The 24718-nt window shown below is 46.0% G+C and overlaps 1 protein-coding gene across 1 annotated transcript in view; it reads right to left on the bottom strand.

The window, feature by feature from the left end:
- ZSWIM4 (zinc finger SWIM-type containing 4) overlaps window positions 1-24718 on the bottom strand; it is a 51134-nt gene that overhangs the window by 17378 nt on the left and 9038 nt on the right. Inside the window, exons 3-6 of the mRNA XM_055003939.1 lie at window positions 4700-5056; window positions 3741-3889; window positions 2550-2700; window positions 516-695 (exon numbers count right to left, since the gene is read on the bottom strand). Of these exons, the coding sequence (XP_054859914.1) occupies window positions 516-695; window positions 2550-2700; window positions 3741-3889; window positions 4700-5056 (837 nt within the window). The remainder of the gene's footprint in view (window positions 1-515; window positions 696-2549; window positions 2701-3740; window positions 3890-4699; window positions 5057-24718) is intronic.

Raw genomic sequence — 24718 nt, forward strand, 5'->3', positions numbered from 1 at the left:
CCCTGTGGATGGAAATCCTTGCACCCGCAGAAACTCTGCATTGGATCCAAGCCCATGTCGGCATTAGAAATGCCGCAAAGAAATGTGAAGCACTTTTACTTTAGGAATGAGTAACTCTCTGAATAAATTATCTTTCTGATTCAAAAACACCACCACCAGACTGGCCTACTAAGTATGCTTGGCATAGAACTGAGGCTGAAACACGGGCTGCTCCGGTTCACTCAGCCACTCTGCTGCACTGTTCCAAAACTAACGTGGGATTTGAGCCCAAAAGAATTTCATGATCTGACAAACGGAGCTACTTTTCCTTCTGAACAAAATAAGGATGAGAGACTAACAGTGAAATCCTAAGCAGAGTTACTCCCGTCTAAGCCTATTGGGCTTAGACGGGAGTAGCTCTGTTTAGGATTTCACTGTAGGTGGGGAGAGGAGGGCACTCAGACCTCAGGACCACTACCAAGGACCTTTCCCCTTGAGAGGGTAACAGAACCCCAGCACAGCTTAGCTTTCCCTACCTGGACTGCGGTTCAGGCTGGGCTGCAAAGTGGTGCCGGTTCCGGTGCTGTCACAGGAATAGTTGCCTTCCTCCAAAGGACAAATGTCCAGCTTGTTCCACTTCTTGAGGAGCTGCAGCCAGAGAGCCCGCTCTTCCAGCTTGCAGTGGGGACTCAGAACCACACACACCCACAAGGCGCCTGTGACGTGAGTGAGAAACCAGCCAAATTAACAGATAGGCCCAGCATGAAAAAAAAATGCATTGAGATGCCCCAACCAGGATCTCGGCTCGTGGAAGAACAGCCGACACCCTCTACGCCTGGCTCTTCCTGTTCCTTCATGTCTCACTTGATGTCATAGATAGGTGGTAGGTAGGTTTGGGGTTTTACGCCACATTAACAACAGCCAAACAGCACCTAAACCTGGGGCAGTCCTTCCTCTGAAATTTGCCCATCTAATGTTGGCTCCACACATTTGGCTGAAAGGTCAGCTGTCAATCAGCAGGTGATGGATGGTGGGTACCCTCATGCGTTCTGTCTTCGGCACAGCCCATGGCCTAATCGTTTGTTCAGATAAACCAAAAGATCTTTTTTCTACACTAAATTAGAACTTAGAGCTGCAATCCCAAGTAGAGTGATACCCTTCTAAATCCATTGAGATCAATGGGCTTAGAAGGGTGTACCTCTGCTAAGGAGTGCACTGCAAGAGTGTATACGTATCTAGTGAAGCTGATGGGTAGCAGACTCAGGATGGACCCAAAAATGAACAAAAAAACCCTACTTTACACAATGAGAGAATGTGGATTTTGCTGCTAGAGATGTGCTGATGGCCACAGGCACAGACAGCTTTATACAGCGATTGGAGATATTCATGGAGGATCTGTCTATCATTGGCTATAAGCCATCATAACTAAAGGGAATCTTCACATTCAGATGCAATAAACACTGAAAGGCAGTCCTAGGAGGCCGCATAAGAGCCGCATGTTGTTGGCCCTCCAGGGGAACTGTTTGGCGACTAGATCAAGATGAGTAGTTGTGTCTGTCTGTAGCAGTAGAGAAGAGTAAGAGTCCAGTAGCATTTATTGGACTCTTAACAAAATTTGTGGTAGGGTAGGAGCTTTCATGAGCCACAGCTCACTTCTTCAGATACAGCTAGAATATGAGTCCATCTGTCCATATATCTTGAAGAGTTGGAGTGATTTCAGATGCCAAATGACAACAGCCAGTGAATGACAACAGCAGGCGTGATTGGATAGGGTGGGGTATGCAGAGGGGAAGTGGGTGTGGAGAAATCAGCACTGGTAATGAAACAGGAAATCTAGGTCTCGATTCAATCCAGGCGGATGCATTGTCTTGACCTCTGTTATCAATTGAGCTTCATTATCAGTTTGGCCGCTGTGTGAGACCGGACTAGATGGAACACTGGTCTGATCCAACAGGACTCTTCATATGTTCTTACGTATAAGGCTGTTCTCAGAGGCTGGCCCAGAAACGGAAATATTTCTTTTACAAACTAAATGGGGCAGGAGCGTTCTGCATTTCATGTAACAGAGATTCAGCTTTTGGGGAGAGCAGTGGTTTCTCTGTATGCTTTCAAACTTCTGATTTCTTTAACATTTTCATAGAATCACAGGGTTGGAAGGGGCCATACAGAACTTCTAGTCCAACCCCCTGCCCAGTGCAGGATCAGCCTAAAGTATCTCTGACAAATATTCATCCAGCCTCTTCTTGAAAACTGCCAGTGAAGGGGAGCTCACCACCTCCCTAGGCAGCCGTCCATTTAAAAATATTGCTAGCCACCTGTTGTCTGAATTCAAGATGAGTTTAGAACTAAATCTTCCAAACGAAATTAGGCAGAAGACAGCTCCCAGCCCAGTTTCTGTAATTTTAGTGGGCCTGCCTACATGTTTTCAGGCTTCTCTCTGAAATCCCCTTGGGTAGAAACTTGGTATTTTAGAAGAAGAGAAGCTGAGTCCTGCCCGAGAGTGTGTTACAGCCTCGGCTGCAGGTTTCCTTGGGTGGGGCCGTCCCTTCCCCACGTAAGGGAACACCCACCTAGTTCATCCCAGAGCTGCCGGCACTTGTCAGTCATGCCGGCTCCTTGCTGCCGCCAGAGGGCCAGGCGTGGGTCTTGCAGGAACTGTTCCGTCATCAGGATCAGCATTCGCGCCCCGTTGGAGTCCCGCATCCGGAGCATTTCCCGCACCTGGGGAAGGAGGAAAAGTCGTGTCTGGAGTGGGCTGAGAGCCCCAGAAAAGAGCTGCCTTCTTTCCCAAAGCCCCCTGCCCACCACCACATAATACCCTCCCTTCCTCGGCCTCCAGAGAGAGTCCAACTTCAGCCTGTCTAGCCTGAGCCCAATTCCTTCTCCTGATTACACCAAAGCCTAGAAACCTAAGCACCACCAAGCATTTTCAGAGCAGCCGCTTCATTTCATCCAAATATTAAGAGGCTTCTGCATTCTCCTCTGAGTTGTTTTAAAGTTTTATTTGTTTACTTTATTTATCCCTGTCTTCCATTTTATCCTCACAACAGCCCTATGAAGTAGGTTAGGTCACCCATGGTAGAGCAGGAATTCGAACCTGAGTCTCCCAGATTCTAGTCTGACACTAACCACTCCATTACAGTGAATGCCTTGTGGTGCAGAGTGGTAAGCTGCAGTACTTCAGCCCAAGCTCTGCTCACAACCTGAGTTCAATCCTAGTGGAAGCCGGCTGACTCAGCCTTCCATCCTTTCGAGGTCCGTAAAATGAGTACCCAGTTTCGTGGGGGTAAAGTGTTGATGACTGGGGAAGGCAATGGCAAACCACCCCATAACAAAAGTCTGCCAAGAAAACGTCATGATGCGACGCCTCCCCATGAGCCATCCTGAGCCCATCTGTGGGGAGGGCGGGGTATAAATTGAATAAAATAAATAAATAAATGGGTCAGTAATAACTTGGTGCTTGCACCTTTACCTTTACATTATAGTGAATGCACCCAGCGCAGGAAGACTACCTCAGAAAACAAAGCGAGGCGGGTGTCTTCACTGCATCAACCTGGCAATGCAGGTGTCTTCACTGCATCAACCTGGCAATGCAGGTGTCTTCACTGCATCAACCTGGCAATGCAGGTGTCTTTACTGCATCAACCTGGCAATGCAGGTGTCTTCACTGCATCAACCTGGCAATGCAGGTGTCTTTACTGCATCAACCTGGCAATGCAGGTGTCTTCACTGCATCAACCTGGCAATGCAGGTGTCGTTACCTTGTTGAACATGGACTGCAGCTGCTTGCTTGCCCCGTAGTACCCGCCATTTGAGAGAAGCTGCTTCACTTGTTCTTGGATCTGCTCCTCATCCAAGTGCCAGCAGTTTGCATCTTCAATGCCAGCGCCAGCCGTGGGGTCAGGGGCACCTGAGACAAGACATCCAGAGTGTTGGTCACTAAAGCCAGGAGCCCATGGACACTCTGACTATCCCCAGTCGAAACTGAAGGGCTATCTAAGATCTCTTTCCCAGCACATGCAAGGGCACAAATTTCAGCTAGACCAGACTCTTTAGAACAACCAAAAAAGGAGGGTGGGGGGGAAGCATTATTTTATTTTCCTTATTGAGCCATGATGTTTCCACCATTGAAATCACTGCGAATATATATTTGAAAAAGCTAATTTAAAAAGGCAGGAATTGAAATAGATCAGTAGCTCTGGAATTCGTAAAGACAAATCGGAGCAGGAGCTACGCTGACCGGTCTGCAGGCTGAGCCTGCAATCGAAGCTGGATCTGCAAAAGCTTTGCTACTAGGGTCAGGTGGATTTGTAAGGAATATTTACTTGGGACATTATCTGATGCTCATGAAATATGCATATGCATAGGACAGAGCTGCTCCATTTACAGCAGTGCAGTGTTGCTGTTCTATTATACCAATTCTACTACAAAACACTTCATATATATATATAAGGCTGCTGCAGACACAGTGGTGGGCATCGTGACCCAGATTCTTGGCTTTAGCTTAGCAGCCAAGAAGAAATCAGGCAACACTATGGGTCTCCTTTGCAACACAAAGATCCATTCCTCTCTCTCTAATCTCCCTCTGACATCACTGCTGGAATTGCTCTGTTAAGAAGGGGGAAACGGGCATGCAAAGGATATTGGCTGCTAGAGCCACATTTTGCAGCCAGTCCCTCCCGTCCTGCTGCTGCTGCTGCTGCTGCTGAGGAGCCCATACCATGCACACGGTTAATTTCGGATCCAAGCAGCAGAATCTCATCTGCGAGCCTCTGAGCGGTGGGCAGCACTTCCGTGTGATGGGCGCTGATCAGGTACTGCACGAATTTCTGCAGCTGGTCCCGGTTCATTTGGGACAAGGTTTCAGAGATGGGCAGGCGGAGCTCCACTTGGCGGGCATGGCGGATGCGGTGCAGGGACAGCGCCACAACGTGAGCACAGTAGAAGATGTCCCGGTTGTCGCAGGCACAGCTCACCGACGTGATCTTGCAGCGGTCAAAGCTGATGGAGACGTGGTAACTGTGCTCCGGTTCACTGGGGCCTGGTGGCTCAGTCACAATGCCGCTCAGATGGAAACCTGGGTGTTGGAGAGGGAGAGGAAAGAGCCGGTGAGCATGGAGCAGAATAGCTGCCCCTGGTCTAACCTCTTTTACCTCGTACATCAGGGAAGTTAAAGCTCAGGTATGTAGGAGACCAAAATGAAGGTAAGCATTTCTGTCCTTCTCATCGTTCCTAAATGATAATGGAAAGCACCTGTGTTCTTAAGGGTAGGCAGAGATGGGGCAGAATCTGGGGGCAGCATGCCTGGGGGCTGAACTCGTACTTCATCAGCTCCCTTAACGCTCCCGCCGACAGGGGTCTTCGGGGGCACCAATTTCCCCCCTGATCCCAACTGTAGGGGAAACAAGTGTTTCCTTCTTGAGAGGCCGGCTGAGAGTTCCAACTGTTTGACTTCGACTCAGGACTAGCAACATTAGTTCTCCTTGCTGAGTCCACTGTGCTAACAGCCCAAGACCACTGCAAGTCTTATCTGAAGGTGATTTATAGTTGACTTCATTGATACCCCACCTTTCTCTCCAGTGGAGACGCAAAGCAGCTTATGCTGTTCTCCTCTCCTCCATTTTATCTGCACAACAATCCTATGAGGCAGGATAGGCTGTGTGTGTGTGTGTGTGTGAGAGAGAGAGAGAGAGGGAGGGAGGGAGGGAGGGAGGGAGGGAGGGAGGGAGAGGGAGAGACTGGCTCAAAGTCACTCAGCCAATTTCCATGGCAAAGTGGGAATTCGAACCTTGAGTCTCCCAGATCCTGGTCTGGCACTCTAGCCACTACACCGTGTTGGCTCTCTTAGTGCTAGCCCCGGGAGATCTGACATGGTGTTTACCAGAGCCAATTTTTACGAGGTAATAATTCAGGTTTGATCATCCCAGAAAAAAAAAATAGTCATTTCCAGTTTAAGGCACTTCTTTTTAAGGCACTTCTAATACTGAACACCAGGGCTTTTTTTCAGGGGGAACGTGGGGGAACGGAGTTCCGGAACCTCTTGAAAATGGTCACATGGCTGGTGGCCCCGCCCCCTGATCTCCAGACAGAGGGGAGTTGAGCGCAGCGGCGTGGAGGGCAATCTCGACTCCCCTCTGTCTGGAGATCAGGGGGCGGGGCCACCAGCCATGTGACCATTTTCTCCGAGGGCAACCCACTGAGTTCCACCACCTCTTTCCCCCCGAAAAAAAGCCCTGCTGAACACTAAACTTCTACCTGACTGTAAGTTTACTTGATTGGTGTGTGTGTGTAGAAAACTAGGATACCTTACGGCATATATAAGGAAGCGGCGAGTTTTTGTTCAGAAACTCTTCTGTAGCTGCTTCTGATCCCTGCAGTTATTGAAAAGCCACTTCCCACAAGAGCTCAAAGGCCCATGAAGGAGAAGCGACGTGCCTTCATCTCAGGCCAAAGCGCCCTTCCAATCAGATTAGGCTGCACCGGACCGAGTGGGGCGAAGGAACAAAGAAGCTTCATAATCAGGGAAGAGCAAAGATGCAAAACTGCAAGGAACTTTGACATCATGCAAAAGAAACCCTAAACGTGGGTTTCTTCTACGCCTCTACCCCAACATTTGGGAAAAACTGAAATTTATGTAATACATACATAGGAAGGAAAAACAGGAATAAGGAAGTGATGTGGCAAAACCCCCCACACGTATTATTTGAACAGAAAGAATCTCACACAGCCACAACAGATAGGGCTACCAACGTATCTGCATACTTATTTAAACTTTAACACTGAAAGCACTAAACAATAAAGCATTATCAGACACACTGCAGTATATTAATTGTTGCCAAAAATACTCACATTTAAACTATAAACATATACTTGAAAATATGTTCTATATGTCTATAGTACATATAAGAATTATAACCTAGTGTTGTAGACTGGATAACATAAAATGATTCATACTATACATTTTGAGTAAACTCTTGTTTTAAGAAGCATTTTGCTATTCAAAATGAGGAAGGGGGGAGAGTCACAGGAGGCTTTTTCCAGTGCTGTCCAAGCACTCGAACAGCAAGAACAAGCAAGAATTCAATGGCGCTTTAGAGACCAAGATTTTCAAAGTGTAAAATTTCAAGAGTCAGAGCTCTTCAGACACTAGTCTAAAGAAGGGAGCAGTGACTCTCAAAAGCTTACACTCTGAAACTCTTGTTGGCCTCTAAGGTGCCAGTGGAATGAATTCCCAAGATTTCGCATTTTTTCTATCAGAAAAATTAAGAAGTCATTGGGGAGACGGGTGACTGAAAAACCTCTCTTTTTCATGGCATTTTCCCAGACCTTCACATATCTTCAGAAGAACAGACTAGAGTACCTGCATTACATGCAGACGGCCCCAAATTGAATCTCCAGGGTTGCCTGGTCGAGAGAAACCTTTCTCTGAAAAAGATCATGGGGAGGCAACGCTGGTCAGAAGAGTGTTGACCAACATTCCATTTCATGTGTGCAAAGAAGAGCATGAATCACAGAATCACAGAGTTGGAAGGGGCCATACAGACTGTCTAGTCCAGCCAGCCCCCTGCCCAATGCAGGATGAGCCTAAAGCATCCCTGACAAATATTCATCCAGCCTCTTCTTGAAAACTGCCAGTGAGGGGGAGCTCACCACCTCCCTAGGCAGCTGATTCTACCTTTGAACTACTCTGACTGTGAAAAAGTTCTTCCTAATATCCAGCTGGTACCTTTGTGCATGTAATTTAAGCCCGTTGCTTCGGGTCCTACCCTCTGCTGCCAACTGGAACAGCTCTTTGCCCTCCTCCAAATGACAGCCTTTCAAATATTTAAAGAGAGCAATCATGTCCCCCCTCAACCTCCTCTTCTCCAAACTAAACATTCCCAAGGCCCTCAGCCTTTCCTCGTAGGGCTCAGTCTCCAGACCCCTGATCATTCTTGTCACTCTCCTCTGCACCCTCTCGATTTTGTCCACATCCTTTTTGAAGTGAGGCCTCCAGAACTGCACACAGTACTCCAGGTGCAGCCTGACCAAGGCTGTATAGAGAGGGGCCATGACCTCCTGCGATTTCGATGCTATGGCCCTTTTGATACAACCCAAGACGGAGTTTGCCTTTTTTGCCACTGCATCACACTGACTGCTCATATTTAGTTCACAGTCCACTCTTACTCCAAGATCTCTTTCGCATACACTACTACCCAAAAGTGTATCCCCTGTCCTGTATTTGTGCTTCACATTTTTGTGGCCCAGATGTAATACTGTGCATTTATCTATGTTGAATTGCATCCTGTTCACAACCACCCACTTTTCCAGAGTATTCAAGACTTGTTGAATTTTAATTCTATCTCCTTGGGTGTTTGCCACTCCTCCCAATTTGGTATCATCAGCAAATTTAATCAGTAGCCCGTTTACCCCTTCATCCACATCATTGATAAAAATATTGAAAAGCACCGGGCCCAAAACTGAGCCCTGTGGCACCCCACTGAAGGGGATGGGACAATACCTGGTGAAATGTCAGAAGCCTCAGAAATTGCAGAATGAAGTTCCTGGCAGTTAGGAAGGGGGTCGGGCTTTGGTGCCAACACACACACACACATGCACGCAAGCGTGCACACAGACCAGCAGAAGCAAAAAAAGGTCTGCCCAACAAATCTGCTTAGGCTGTATAACTGGTGCAGGTTGAACAATGCTGTTACCCTTATGGCAGTATTTAGAGCTGAGTGCACACAGTCCTCTTGCAGCCCTGCTCTCAGACGCACTTCCAGCCTCAGGTTTCTGGTGCTGGAAGGAGGTGCCTGCAGGCAAACAGGTGGCACATGGCTGAGCAAGAAGCCTGAGCATGGGCCGGTGGGAGCGGCTTTTCAGATGCACTGACCAAGTACGCAAGGCACACGTGACGCATGTGGGCATCCTGACAAAACCAGTCCGGCTCGTTAGGCACATCTCTCCCAAGGTACGTCATGATCACGGACAAAAAAAGGACACCCTGCTTGTATTGCCAACCAGGCAGTACCAGGGGATGACTCACTAACTGCCAAGTCTGATGCCCACGCCCAATGACCTGCTCTTACCTCTCAGGCAGGGGAAGCTGCCGGCTACGTATGCAGCAGCTGCTAAAAATAGAACGAGGAACTTCTGGTGGAAAAATCGAGCCCAAAGCAGCCAGGCCCAACCTTGGATCTCTAACCACTGGACTTGTTCATGCAGACACAGTTTTTATTTATTATTTGTTTTATTTATTTATGTCGTTTATAGTCCACCTTTCTCACGGAGATTCAAGGCGGATTACCCAGTGTGAGATTAGTACAGTCAATATCAAGGACATTTCCATAAACAATGCCATAGGGTAAGGAAATGCAAGTTAGCAAAGACATAGCATTAGCAAGAATCCAATACAGCATTGAAGAAATGCTGGAACAGATAAGCAATTCTAGGACTGACATGAAGCACAGGTAGTACAGAGGAGTGCATATTTAAAGCAACAGATAACATGTAAGGCAACTTAGTGGTGAAGTCAGTGGTCCCTCATTTATTAGCGAAGCATCCGAGACCCCCTCCCTACAATACAGCCCTCCTATCTGAGTAAAAAGCCTTTTTGAATAATTCGGTTTTACATCATTTGTCTGCTAAGTCATCTGGATTTCTGGCACAACCCGGACAGAAAGCTACAAATTTAATATGTGGCACGGGGAGGGAAGGCGACACTTTCCAGTGACCTTGGGGTCGGGACTTGAAGAAGGGCACATTTCACAGAGCTTCAGGGACTGCTTGTGCCAATTTTATGCCTCCGGTCTGTCCACAGTGCACTTTTAATACAATCACAAGCTCCACTATACAATTCCCTAAATCGATGGTGCAGCCAGACGTAGAATACTGGGTAAAGTTCTGGCCACCGTGACTCAAGCATATCAGAGAGCTGGAAACTGAAGGACAATCTCAATGATGAAGAGGATGGCATTTCTTTTTTATCAGCTGCAGGATTTGTTTTTGTTTGTTTGTTTTAATTTAAGGGGCGCAGGAAGGAGGAACATGAAAATGGCTTATAAGGATATAGAAATACCAAACTAAGATAGATTTCTCTCATAAAACCAGAACTAAGGAACACTCAACGAAAATGACTGGCAGTACATCCAGAGCAAAGAAAGCAAGTACTTCTTCAGGCAAGTACAATTACCAAAGACAGCGTTCAAGGAGAAGGCTCCTCTCTATCCCCCTTCCTCCCTTCACACATGCACACATCATGATCAACACCATCTCCTCCAAAAAGATAAAAACAAGGATAGGATTTGTTCAGAGACGATAGGCTTACCAACTAACCATGTTGCGAGAGACAATATCCGTCTGATATCTGACAACAGGAGCTTTGGCTCTACAGAGCTTCTGCCCTAGAAATCTTGTTGGTATCTAAGGTGCCACTGGACTAAAATCCGGCGGTTCTACTGCAGCCCTAAGCAGCTACTCATCTGAAACTATCTTATTGGAGACAGAACAGTGGTCTACAAGCAAATTGGCTTGATCGGTGGCCCCAGGCCGCATTTGTCATGACCATATCACTAACAAAATCTGTGAACTATTCCCTCTACGTTGCTGGCATACCACATCAACCACTAAAAGTGTCTCAGGGGAAACAAAAGACACCTGCTCCCATCCATCCAGATGTATGCTGGAGCACAGAGACTTTCCCTATTCTCCAGCAGGTGATGTGACCTTTCTGCTGACAAATTTCGAGGTTGAAGGGCAACTAGCAGAGCTCCCCAGAGCTGACTTTAATCCATATTTTATTAGTTACAAGGGCACTGATGAACTTCACAGATGTCCTACATGAAAGAACAAGGAAAGCAACCTGGATGACTTCCTGGAGAAAAAAAAAGCAACGAAGTTCAGTTTGGTGTAGTGTGATTAAGAGCGGCAGGACTCTAATCTGGAGAGCCAGGTTTGATTCCCCACTCCTCCGCTTGAAGCCAGCCGGGTGACCTTGGGTCAGTCACAGCTCTCTCAGCGCTCTCTCAGCCCCACCCACCTCACAGGGTGTTTGTTGTTGTGGGGATAATAATAGCATACTTTGTAAATCACTCTGAGTGGGCATTAAGTTGTCCTGAAGGGTGGTATATAAATTGAATGTTGTTATTATTATTATTAATAGTGCAAAGTGTTAAAAGCCATAGATTGGGAGCTGTGTTTCACATTATTAGCGAAAGACTCATCCAATGAAAAGGAAAGATGTGGAAAGAACTTGGCAGATCTTGTTCAGTCACAAAAGGACTATGAGCCATCAGCTGACTATTGCAATTCTTGACTTTGTTAGGCGGGGTACTTTCGGCAGGCACTAGAAAGCATTAATGGGTGCATTTAAGGCACTGATGAAGACTCATCTAGGATGCAGTTTTGGTCACTCATTTTCAAGGAGGAACACCTGCAAAACACAGTCAACTATCATAATTACAGGGAGGAAAAAACGATGAAGATACATCAGACGATTATGGTATCACAGCTATGATTATGAAAACCCAGTAACTAAAAATGCCAAAAGTGAACTAAAATTGGAAACTTGAAGATGGTATTTGACCATGGTGTGTGCATGTGTGAAGGGTGTGTGTGTGTGTGTGTGTGTGTGTGTGTGCACGTGCGTGCGTGCATGCATGCTAGGGGTGCCTTCTCCATTGACTTTGTCTTTGGACCCACTTTCTTGCATTTTGTAGAGCTACCTGCTCTGTGTCAGGTCTGACATAAGTTCCTTGTGTGATCTAACCAGAGAGACTCCATTTTAATCCTGTCAGTGTTTTAAGCTCTTCTCTTGCAGGTGACAAGCAGCCCAGTAACAGTTATCTCAAGGAAGAGGAATGTTTTGACTACAGCCCTTCCAGTCTTGGGAAAGTTTCACTCTCTCAGCTTCAAGCCGCTTGTTTTGAGAACTGTGGGGGGAGGATGGGATTTGCTGGGCTGTGCTATTCTGTACCTGAACCTTTGCCTGTCATTCGTAACAATACCTGTGTACCAGCCAAGATATTGCACCTTGGCCAGTGGACTATAATGGTTGTTTATATTCAGTAAAATCTTTTGGAACCAATGGACTCATGTCTAATTGCAAGAGATAGGCTGGATTGCAACTTTTAATAAGCCACAGTCTGACATTCTGCAGGCCCCTCAATCTACCATGTTTGGTGGCTAGAGTCTGTTAATGTTTAGTGGACTGATTCAAGGATGGCTGGTGAACTTCTCATCATACCCAGGCCTGTGATTATCTGAAGACATCGCTACACTAGTCTGAGATCCAATCCTCTGTTCCAGCTGCTAGGCAACAGCAAGAGGGGAAGGTCCTTGCCTTCCTGCTCTGTTTTAGACTTCCTGGCTGCCCACTGTGGGAGACAGAAGACAGGACTTGGTAGACCCTTGGCCTATCATATAGGAAGTCTTTTATGTGCTTAACTTAGATACCCAATACAGTCTGAGGGACGCTAGACCTCCGAAGTCTCAGATCCTGACTCTTGGAAGGGGAGTGATGAAGTGAGAGACCTGGCAGATGGATTCCAACTCCAAACGCACTGATTTTGTTGCTCAGTTTCTAGAGGCTGCGGAGAAGTGTCGAAGGGAGGTGTTTCTAGACAAGTTTTCTTTTAGCCTAATTGTTCAAGACCTAGATCCAAGAACAGAGGAGGAAGAAGAAGAAGACAGCTGGCAGACCAGTAGACAGAGCCTGGTACATAAAGGGCAGAGCTTAGGGGAGTCTGACGCAGGCAGGTGAGAGCATTTGTCAGGTTAGATGAAAAGGCTGGCTGTTCTTTGTGGCTGCTGGACATGGGAAGCCAAGCAAACAGCAAAAGCTCTCAGCAAGCCCCGCAGAAATCACCAGGGCCCTGCTTCTGGCCCCCACTCTGAGGATTTATCGCATTAGCTGGAGAAGGTGCTCCAGAAGAAGGTGGAGTGAAAATTGGTAGAAGGAATATTAACAATTTGAGATATGCAGATGACACCCCATTAGTGGCAGAAAACAGTGAAGACTTGAAACAACTACTAATGAAGGTTAAAGGAGAAAGCGCCAAAGCAGGATTACAGCTGAACATCAAGAAGACAAAAGTAATGACTACTGAGGAATTACACAATTTTAAAGTTGACAATCAGGAAATTGAAATGGTTCTCAATTTTCTATTCCTTGGCTCAATCATCAACTAAAAGGGAGACTGCAATGAAGAAATCAGAAGATTGAGACTCGGAAGAGTAGCTGAGAGGGAGCAAGAAAAGATCCTTAAAGATATCTCTTTAGGGAAGATCAAGATAATCCAAACTATGGTATTCCCCATTACTATATATGGATATGAAAGTTGGACAGTGAAGAAAGCTGACAGGAAGAAAATTGATTCATTTGAAATGTGGTGCTGGAGGAGAGTTTTGCAGATACCACAGACAGCCAGAAAGACAAATAAGTGGGTACTAGCTCAAATCAAGCCTGAATCCTCCCTAGAAGCTAAAATGACAAAACTGAGGCTATTGTACTTTGGTCACATCATGAGAAGACAAGATTCTCTGGAAAAGTCAATAATGCTAGGAAAAGTAGAAGGCAGTAGGAAAAGAGGAAGACCTAAAACGAGATGTCCTTGAGTTTGCAGGATCTGAGCAAGTCTGTTAATGATAGGACATTTTGGAAGTCTCTTATTCACAGGATCACCATAGGTCGTAGGTGACTTGATAGCACATCACACACACACTGGAGGCTTACAAAATTTAGGTCAGGCATCCAGATTGGAAGGAAAGTATGCCTGAGCTGCAATTTGCATCACCCATTGCACTTGAGGCCAAAGTGGTCATCACTATCAAACAAAGGAGAGAAAATGAACCAACACTGTCATTCTCTGGCACCACAGTTCTCTTCGTCAGATGCATGGAGGGCAGAAAGAAACTGGTCAAATATAGAGGAGGAGAGGGGAGGGGAGGAGGAGAGGTGGGCAGGAGGTCCTCCTCCCCTCCCCTCTCCTCCTCTATATTTGATCAGTTTCTTTCTGCCCTCCATGCATCTGACGAAGAGAACTGTGGTTCTCGAAAGCTTATGCTACAATAAAATTGGTTAGTCTTAAAGGTGCTACTGGACTCTTTTTGATTTTGCTACTACAGACTAACACGGCTAACTCCTCTGGATCTATTCTCTGGCACGTTATCCTACCATCGAAGTTCCTCCAGCCTGCTCTTTCTCCAACAGATTTTGAAGATTGGCACCTTAGGCTGGAGGAAGGCTTCTGCAGAGTAGTAGGATTAATGGAATGGTGCCATTTATTTTGTTCCACTTTGGGTGCCTACCTAGACAGATTCCAGCCATCGTGTGTTTGCTGAGCTGGTGCGTACGGTACAAAGAGTAAGCAGAGGTATTTTGCAACAGCAGGCCTACCACAGTAAAGTTTCAGCCTGCCAGACCTGGCCAGCTTGCATAGATTCTATATCCAATTGCATTGTTATTAGGCTAGGAACTTCCAGTAGTCTTCCTAAAGTCCAAATCACGTCTTACGCAATAGACATCTTTCCCCACAGCTAAAAACACTTTGCCTAATTGATATTAGTAAACATAATGCCTTTTTAAAAAAGCTTATTACCAGCATAACTTAAAGCCAACCTCACCCCACACAGGCAGCAGAATCAGTTGACAAAACAGACCATAGTACCTTCGGCACAGATAGGAGAATACCATTTTGGAATGCTTTGCCGTATAAAAATGAGCTATAAGCAGAAACCTCCCTCCACAAGCAAAATAGTTCTCATCCGTTCCGTCTGCTGCTTTCTTCAGAACCAGGAGCTGCTTTTTAAAAAAGGAAGAGGCTGGGCTGGGCTCTCTGTGTCTGTACATGAATGCTCCACTTACCACGGATAGCGGGTGGGTATATGTATAATACAGCAGCTGGAACTGGGGTGGGGGGAGGGAGGCTTTTGGATTCAACTGTGAGCACATTAGGGGCCGCAGCAGCTGGCAGCCAGCACGTTCTTGCCTGGTTTATTCCCTTAGGCGAGTGTGTAAATTATCTTTTGTTTCCCCTGCACAAAACCCCTTTGATTTGCAAGTAGTACCCATTTTAGGCTGGGATACGTATGTTCTAACCAATGCCTATAAGCTCCTCAGGTCTAAATTACTCAAATATTTCCAAGGGTTCATGTCAGAGAATCCCACCCCTTCAATAAGAAATGTGTAAGAGGCTTTATTAGTTGAACTCCTGTGTTTATTAGCCTGGTAACTAAAGACCTGATTCTTACGGAAATACCAACCCTGCACCTCGCCTGTACCACTTCAGCCTGCAGGTGGAGACTGTTCTTGCAGAGAGAGCTTTCAGTCACAAGTTCTCTTCCCCCCACCGTCCATTTTCTACGTATAGGGAATGTTTTGGGAGAACCAGATTCACAGGAGAAGAGAATTTGTTCTGGAAGGAGAAGCCCCCACCTGCAAGCTGACATGTTAAAATCCAGACTCTAGTTTACTACCTTTGTCTACATGGAGAGAAATAAGTGGTAACAAAATGAAAGCAACCATGAACAAAAGGTCAGCATAGAAGTTATTAACAAGTGACTTTTCATGTGCACAAGGCACAAAATACCAAGCTCGTCCAACCCTATTGGCTGTACTAGGCCAGTATTTGCTCCCAAGAAAATGACATTAATTTATTCTTATTCTCAGAAAAGGTAAGGAGTCTTGTCTTTAAAGAGGAAGGGAAATAAATAGTGGGGGGGGGAAACAGATGACGACAAATCAAAACCAAGACACCAGGAGTTGAACCTTCACCATCTGCAAAGTCACCATTATTTCCACACACATGAGCATTTTCCTTACTCTGAGTAAAGATACAACCACCGAGCAGAGTGTAAGCGAGATGCAGTCGCCACACTTGATGCTCAGGAGCATGGCCCAGCATTGTGATACCCCAGCAGGCTGTTTAATATCAAGAAAGGCATGCTGAGAGGGGAGCCAAATCTTCGTCCATTTTTCCTGCTCGTAGTTCATCATCTGGGACACTTTTCACCCTGGCCCAGCCCAGCAGCTGGAAAGGAGCTGAGCTTTGGAAAAAGCGTCTGACACAACCAGGTTAAGAGTTTGGCTCCCCTTTGGTGCAAGAGTTAGTCCCTGCCACCGATGAACAGCCCAGGGCTGGCTTCCCCTGTCTCATCAACTTGGCCTCCGAACCTCTCCTGAAGTCAGACTCTGTGGCTTTTCACCCACCCAGCCCTGTCCTTTTTTGTGCCAGGACTGCTCAATAACTAATCCAGAAAAAACATGCAGCAGCCGAAAATATTTCAGCTGTTCTTCTTCATAGTATTGGATAAGGGAACAGAGAAGTCAATAGGAAAAGATAATGACCCCATTAATTTCCAATGTGGTGTTAGTTTTTTTTCCACATTTCTCATCCTATTTAAATAATGTACACAGTTCAAATTGCTTAAAATTAATTGGGATGGTGGTATTTGGCTCCACAGGCAAAGTGCCCGCTTAGTTTATATTATTTTCACTTGTTTCTTTCATGCAATTATCATTACACTGAATTTATTAATGTTGCGTCATATTGTTAGCTGCCTCAAGCAGATCTTCAGCAAAACTGTATATAAATACACCAAGTGCACACCGACAACACCCACAATCAGGTCTGTGATCCCCAATCATACTGCAACAGACCATGTCGCTACTCTGTAGTCAGCCACGATCACTTTAGATCTGGGAAAAGTATGCATGATATGAACTTTGAAATACAATGGATAACCCAGGACCTGACAAATCCCAGGCTCCAGAGTGCCATGGTGCCTAGAAATTTCAAAGACCAGCACAATATCATCCAACGTATCCATTATACAGAAAACCTGACAATTAGAAGATATTAGCTGAAATTTAGATTCCATGCACGTAATTTCATTGCGGATTTTACAGGCCACCTCAAAAAATTTTGCAGCGGAGCAAGCTGCTAAGCCAGCTCAGAGCAAGTTGCTAAGCCAGCTCAGAGTGCTTCTCTCCCTACCGAACATGCACAGAAAGAGAATGCAGACATCTTTGGGCCTTTAAGAAGATGGAGGAAGAGGGAGACATGAGGTTCCTGCCAGGCAGACAAGGAGCAGAGGGTTTGGCCAGGAAGACAGCTAGCAAGAAATGATGGATGAGAGGGTTTTTTGATTGAGAGGCTCCAGCAAGGCATCTGTGTGGCGGGGGAGAAGATGAAGGAATGTCAGGAATTGAGCCAAGAGGCCTGTGTTCATATGTTCAATGAAAGCCACAATGAAGCCAAACTGTGGTTAGTAAATCAGTTTCAAACCATGTTTCAGATCCTAACCTGATATACCCTAATCATAATTAGCAGGGTGGCCTCTGTTCACACAATCAGTCTGAAAGTTAACCAGCCAAATTCAACCACGGCTGTATGTGACATTGGAACTGGGCCACAGTATGCCGTAACATACGAACTGAACGAACCAGCACCAGCTTGGAATTTGGAGAGACACATACGCTCAAGAAGTGGTACAGTATGTACCAGTCTGTTAAAGCACATTTTCATGCATTACCTTGGCTTCACAAAGATGAAAGGAAGAAAGTTTATGCACAGGTCAATCTTATCATTAATGATAGGCTCACGGTCTGGGAAAATACCAGCTTAAGGAAGCTGCCAAAATTTGAATGTTCAGTTGTCAACAATGACCAGCTCTTTAATGCTATACCAGTTATTGATGTAAACTGCAGATTGTATAAGTATAATGTAAAAAATGGTAGAAAGACTGTGGGTATGATACTACTGTAGAAGCATAGAATTTTATTTACACCACAGCTCTCTTCTCAGCTTGCAGCTCCAAAAGAACTACTTTAATTCGATCAATCAGTAGCATTTCTAACCTTGGAAACTGTCAAAAGTAAATCGTAATGTGTTTGATGATGACTGTCCCCCCCCCCATTAAAAGGCAGATTTCTAACATATGTTGTGGAGTTGTTGCCAAGGTCAGGTTTGCTGGATGGACAATGGTTCAAAAAACACTAATGGAAACATGGAAAATAAGGGATTGTTTTCAGACCAGAAGTCTTTCTTTTATGTGGTATCAAGTCCAAGTATCTTTGAAAGAGTTTGTGTTAAAAAAAATTTAACAATGGCTAGAGTGGCATTCAAGCATGATTGGAAATTCCAGCCTTTGCCCAAACAGAAAGAACGGCCGTTAAATATATGGAAGACAACAACAGTGATGAGTCTGACGACAGCCTTACGATGTGCCAAGAATATTAAATGTTGTTAAGGAATACATCGGCACTTACTGACGTGTAATGTAGAGGAGTTATCCAGGAATTTACATAAAAAATTATGATGCATTATAAAGGTGTGTTTTAAATTTAAATTATGATTCCATGAAATTGTTATATTATGCTAAGAACTTGTTGCATCCTTACTCTACAATAAAATTTAGAGATTTATTTGCTTCATTTATTTATACTCCGACATTCTCTCCAGTGAGGACCCAAAATTGCTTTCAATACTGGCCCAAGGTCACCCAGCAGGCTTCTCTGGCAGAGTAAGGATTCAAACCTGACTCTGCAATATCTTAGTTGGAGCCAAGTAGACTAGACAAGTCGCCTAGAGGAAGAACCTAGAGAAAGAAGAGGGGATTCTCTCCCTCTTCTCCCTGTCAGAGGTTCTTTCTCACAATGCTTCCCGTAGAACCTTGCGGGAAACTGATGCGTGTCCTCCATGTGACAGTCGTCTGTTTTGGCTCTCAGTGAAAGGCCGCTTAGCCCTGTAATCCACCAGATTCTGACTAAGGAGCTGCCCATGAGGATTACAGAAAAGAAACTGGAGCAACAGCCTGAGCACCATGAAGGGCCTTCAGCGCTGATCAACTTTGCATTACAAGTACTCTGTGCAGGGGGTTGGACTAGATGACCCTATAGATCCCTTCCAAACCTATGATTCTATGATTGACTGATTGATTGATTGGATTTTTAGCCCACCCTCCCCGCAAGCAAGCTCAGGGTGGGTTACCATCATAGATAAATTACAACAAATAAAACCAGTAAAATACAACTCAGTACCAACATGGATTTCAACATTCCAGGTAGTGCACCCTTCCCCCTTTCCCTGTCCACCATACATAAGGGAAGAAAAGGGTGGAGGTGTGGAATGGTGAACCTCTAACTCCTCAAGCCTGGGGAGGCAGATGGACCATATGCTCCCCCCCACTGGCAGGAGACCGGCAGGGAGGCTAATTAGATGGATCCAGTGCTGGCCTCAGCCGTATGCCTGGCGGAACATCTCTGTCTTACAGGCCCGCCGAAAAGATACAAGATCATGGTGGGCCCGAGTGTCTTTCGGCAGAGAGTTCCACCAGGTGGGGCCAGGACAGAAAATGCCCTGGCCCTGGTTGAGGCCAGGTGAACCTCCCTGGGGCCAGGGACCGCCAGTAGGTGTTTACTTGTAGATCTAAGAGCTCTCCAAGGTACATATGGGCTGGAAGTATATCAACAAACCTTTTAAGGGACCTGGCACCGATATGTCCCCTTTTGATTCATGTGCTGCAAACTAACTAGCAATTTCCAAACCTGCAAACTCAGATTCCAAACAGGTTTGTCCCCAGTTTGGAATCCTAGTTTGCAGGGTTAGCATAAAACACTGTTTGCATGTTCAGACCATGGGATCTACCAGGTCCTTGCCAGCAACCCCATCTTTTTTGCAGCAAAAATAAATTTATTGAGCCCCTGGTAGCTCCTGTATGTAACCAGTAGGCTGTGTTTAGTTTGGCAGATCACAAGTTGTGCACACTTAACTGCACAGCATACTTACAAAGTTTACTGGGAGGAAAGCATACAGTCACCTGTGTGCTAACTTACAAATACCATGCTGTTAAAAAGCACCAAAGGAGACTTGTTTCCTGGTGGACAGAAAGCCACTGTCACAGCTGCAGAGATGACCAGTTATACAAACACACACATCTGAATAATTGAGCTGTGAATCCTGAAAGCTCCTACCCTACCACAAATTTTGTTAGTCTTGTAGGTGCTACTGGACTCTTGCTCTTTTCCACTGCTGCAGACAGACTAACACGGCTACCCATCTTGATCTAAACACACACAATCCATGTAATAGGACCAATCCAATGACAGAAAAAAGTGTACAAGCTTTCAAGTTCCCCAGAACTCTTACACACTGTAATGTGCCATTGGGTTAGTCTAATAAAAGGTATTACATAGACTGTTTTTGGCTTTTGCTTTTGGACCAACACAGCTGTAAGCAATCAGAAAGTAAGGACAGGCCAACCGTTACTTCCCTCTTTAACCTAATTTAAAGACAGCCCCATCTCTACCGTGGCAACAGTTATTGGGGATCCCCAGCCAGTCGCAAGAATAGATTGCTCTGCTATCATCTTGAGCAGAGGAAGGAGCATCTTTTTGTCTCAGCGGAGTTATACACACACATTTGCACGCTCACTGCACAAGAACAGATGCTGCTGCAAGATTGGATGTTCCAGGGAACACTACTCTTTCTAAAAAAAAAAAAAAAAGGAGCTTGGCAACGAGGGAGGGAGGGGCAGGGTTTTCCGACTGCCTGAAGTGAGAGCTGCGCAGGGCACCAGAAACACTCCCTCTGGGCCTCCATTTATGTTACATGTGGCCCAAGCAAGAACCACCTCCTGCGCTTTGCTCCATCTCAGCCTCAGAATATGCAAGCAACTACAGAAGTCAGACAACGGCAGCATGCAGAGAGGCCTTCCTGGGCTGGCCTCACTTCTGGTGCCTTCCACCTGTGGCATCTCAGTCCAGGCATGATCGTTTTCAGGAAGCTCTGAAAAATTACGGGGGGATGGCTTGGGCGACTAGAGCACATTTTATACACAATAAGCTTTTAAAGTTGGACGATGAAGAAAACCGACAGGAAGAAAATGGACTCATTTCAAACGTGGTGCTGGAGGAGAGTTTTGCGGATACCTTGGACAGGCAAAAAGACAAATAAGTGGGGGCACTAGATCAAGTCAAGCCCGAATTCTCCCTAGAAGCTAAAATGACAAAACTGAGGCTATTGTACTTTGGTCACATCATGAGAAGACAAGATTTTCTGGAAAGGTCAATAATGCTGGGAAAAGTCGAAAGCAATAGGAAAAGAGGAAGACCTAAAACGAGATGGCCTGACTCAATAAAAGAAGCCACGTCCTCCAGTTTGCAGGATCTGAGCAAGTCTGTTAAAGATAGGACGTTTTGGAGGTCTTTCATTCATAGGGTCGCCATAGGTCAGAGGCGACTTGATGACACACAACACACACACACACACACACACACACACACACACACACACAAGCTTTTAAAGACAATTACAACTCTTATCCAGGCTTTAGAATGGAGAGCACTGGAGAGCGCAGCTTCCCCAGCAGCGATGTCCTTTTCCCCACCTCCCCTTTTCTACACCAGAGACAGAAGGAGGCATCCAGGTTTCCTGGAGGTTGGCAGCCAGTGCTTTCAAACAGGGCTTCAAACAGGAAAGCTGAGCTTTGGAGTTCAAGGGTGAGCAGGAGAGAAACCTGCAGTCCCAGTTCCCTGGAAATCAAACCAGTTATGAAGGTAGAAAGGCAACAGTGATGTGGGGGCTATCCAGTATTATTCAGGGAGTGCCCCATGTATGATTGTCTGCCCACTGGGCTGAAATTGTGGGTGTGCTCAATGCATGAAGCGCTAGCTCTCAAGAAACAGGTTCATTCCCTGGAGTCTAGGCTTGCTGACCTGCAGAAACAGATGGGGAGGGAGAGAGAGACCCGTGGATGAGACTTTCAGGGACCTAGTAGAACAGACCCCTCCTGTTCTGTCCTGCTGTTGTGGAGACTGAGAGTCTTGAGTTTGGAGGATGTCAGGTTGAAGACGAAGGATGTGATCCATTAGAAGGGACCTCTTCCTTGGATGATGAACTAATATCCTCGTAATGAGGACACCCCGCCGGGTGGAAATGGGCTTTTGGTGGTGAGCGATTTAATTATTAGAAATATAGAGAGCAGGGGTCTGTGATGGGCATTTTTGGCCTCATGGTGACTTGCCTGCCTGGTACGAAGGTTGCGGACATCACACGCTGTCTAGATTGGTTGACAGATAGTGCTAGGGAGGGGTCAGCAATTGTGGTGCATGTTGGCACCAGTGACATTAGGAAATGCTGTTGTATGATCCTGGATGGGAACGAATCAGGTTAGTAGGCAGGAAGTTAAAGGCCAGGACATCAAAGGTAGTATTTTCAGAATTGCTACCAGTTCCACACACAGTCAGGTAGATAGGCACAGATTAGGGACTCAAAGCCTGGATGAGCAAGTGGTGCTGGGAAGAAGAGCTTAGATTTCCTAGGCACTGGGAGATTTTCTGCGAGGTCAAAGTTGCACAAAAGAGACAGGCTTCAACTGAACCAAAAGAGAACCACACTGCTGGTTGTCCTGGGTCAGCTTGCCATGTCACCGGCTATCACCTCCTCTTCAGAGGCAGAGGACTTGGGATCCTGGCTTCCGAGGAGTCCATGAGGCATCGGGAGCTGGCAGTGGCCTGGGAACACCAACAGAGAGCCCAACTGCTCACGCAGCACGGATGCACGCTGGTCTCTGAGGCAGAGGCACTGGAATCAGATGAAGAGGCAACACCTGCACCCCAGCCTGATTAACTGATCCAGGGGGGTATAAGGAGCACATTGAGCAGAGCTCAACATGGAAGCAACCTTGCTTGCCACTCCCTGCAACCTGTGTCTCCACGCCCAGAATTTCCTGATCCCGACCTGTGCCCTGCGCCCTGCGAACAGAACTCCCAGCTCTCGCCCCTGGCTCGCCCCTTGGACTTGCATTTGCCCTGACCTAGTTTTGGACTGTCTCACTTACCGCCTGACTTGCTCTTGGACCGCCTTGCCCATTTTTGGACTACCTGACTGACTCTTGGGCTGTGAGTACCAACCCGGGCTGTGCAACTGCGTGCCTTGACTACCAGTCACCTCCAGCCAGGCCCTTGTGGCCTGACCCAGCCTTGGTGCATGACACTGGTACTTACATCAATAAAGTGGCAAAGCAGTTTTTAAACTAATCCCTGGGGGAAAGATGACAGGTGCTGAGGAAGAGATAATGGAGTAAACACTCAGGGTGATATTGGTAGGAGCACAACAGAACTTGGGAGTAAGAGTCAGGAGGACAAAGGGGGACAAAAGGGCTGAGAGAGAGGCAAGCAAAAGATGTTATAGGTGTCTGTATGCCAATGGTAGAACCCTCCGAGCCAAGGTGGGGGAGCTGGAGCTTTTGGTGCTAAACAGCAGTTTGGATGGGTGTTTCAGAAATGTGGTGGAATGGGGGGAATCAATGGGATACAGTCAATCCTGGGTCTAAATTCCATAGGCAGGACAAGGCGGGATGTGTTGGAGGAGGTGTTGCATTGTTTATCAAAGAAGGCACAGAATGAAATAAAATAAAACACATTAGGGGAACGAACTCCTGCACAAAAGCAATATGGGCAGAGATATTGGGCCCTAAGGGTTACTTAAAAGTGGGGGCATACCATCGCCTGCCTGATCAGACCCTTGAGGCTGATCTCAAGATGCAGAAGGAAATAAGGGAGATGTCTAAAACAGATAATGTTGTGATGCTGGGTGACCAACTACTCCAACAGTGACTGGGTAACCATGTGGAAAAGAGCAAGAGTCCAGTAGCACCTATAAAACTAACAAAATTTGCAGTAGGATATGAGCTTTCATGAGTCACAGCTCACTTCTTCAGATAAGGCTAAACATGTTTGAGTCATACTCCAGAAATGAGATTCCTAGACATCATAAATGACGGCATTGGAACGGATGGCCAGAGCCAGCCAGAGGAACATGATCTTTTAACTTGGTTCTGAGTGGAATTCAAGACCTGGTGCAAGATATAGATGTTGTCGCACCAATTGAAATCAGTGACCACAGTGTTATGAAGTTCAGCATTCAAGTCCAAAACAGCAACCTTTGATTTCAAAAGAGGGAACTTTACAAAAGTGAGGGGACTAGTCAGAAGGCAGCTAAAAAGTAAACACAAGAGAGTCAAATCACTAGAAGATTCTTGGAAGCCATTTAAAACAACATGATGAAGCCCTGACAGATGTCATTCCTCAGGTTAGGAAAGGTACTGCCGAGCCTAAAAGGATGCCTGCATGGTCAACAAAGTCAAAAAAGTTTGTTTTAAAAAGTGGAACGTCTGCCCTAATGAAATGAGTAGAAGAAAGCATAAAGTCTGGCACAAGAAGTGTAAGTTACTAATTAGGTGAGCATAAAGAGAATTTGAGAAACAGATTGCTAAAAGCACCAAGACAGACAGTAAGCATTTTTAAAATATAGCAAGAGTAGGAAACCAGCCAGAGAAGCAGTTGGGCCTTTGGATGACCAAGGAATAAAGGATTGCTAAAGGAAGATGGGAAAATAGCAGAGAAATAAAATGATTTCTTTGCATCTGGGTACACTGTGGAAAGTGTGGGGCATGTGCCCAGGCCACAACCATTATTTTCTAGACGGGAGCTTGAAGAACTAAGACATGATGAGATATAGAGATGAAGTTCTAGACCTACTGGGGAAACTAAAAACGAGTAAGTCTCCAGGACCTGTTGGCATGCACCAAGGATTCTTAAGGAACTCAAATATGAGACTGTTGATCTACTAACCAGTATATAATAACTTCTCATTAAAATCAGCCACTGCACCAGAAGATTGGAGAGTAGCAAGTGTTACATTTTTAAAAAACGGGTCCAGAGGGGAAACCAGGAAATTACAGATTGATTAGCCCAACA

The sequence above is a fragment of the Eublepharis macularius genome, chromosome 19 (assembly GCF_028583425.1).
Source record: "Eublepharis macularius isolate TG4126 chromosome 19, MPM_Emac_v1.0, whole genome shotgun sequence".
In the NCBI taxonomy this organism is placed as follows: domain Eukaryota; kingdom Metazoa; phylum Chordata; class Lepidosauria; order Squamata; family Eublepharidae; genus Eublepharis; species Eublepharis macularius.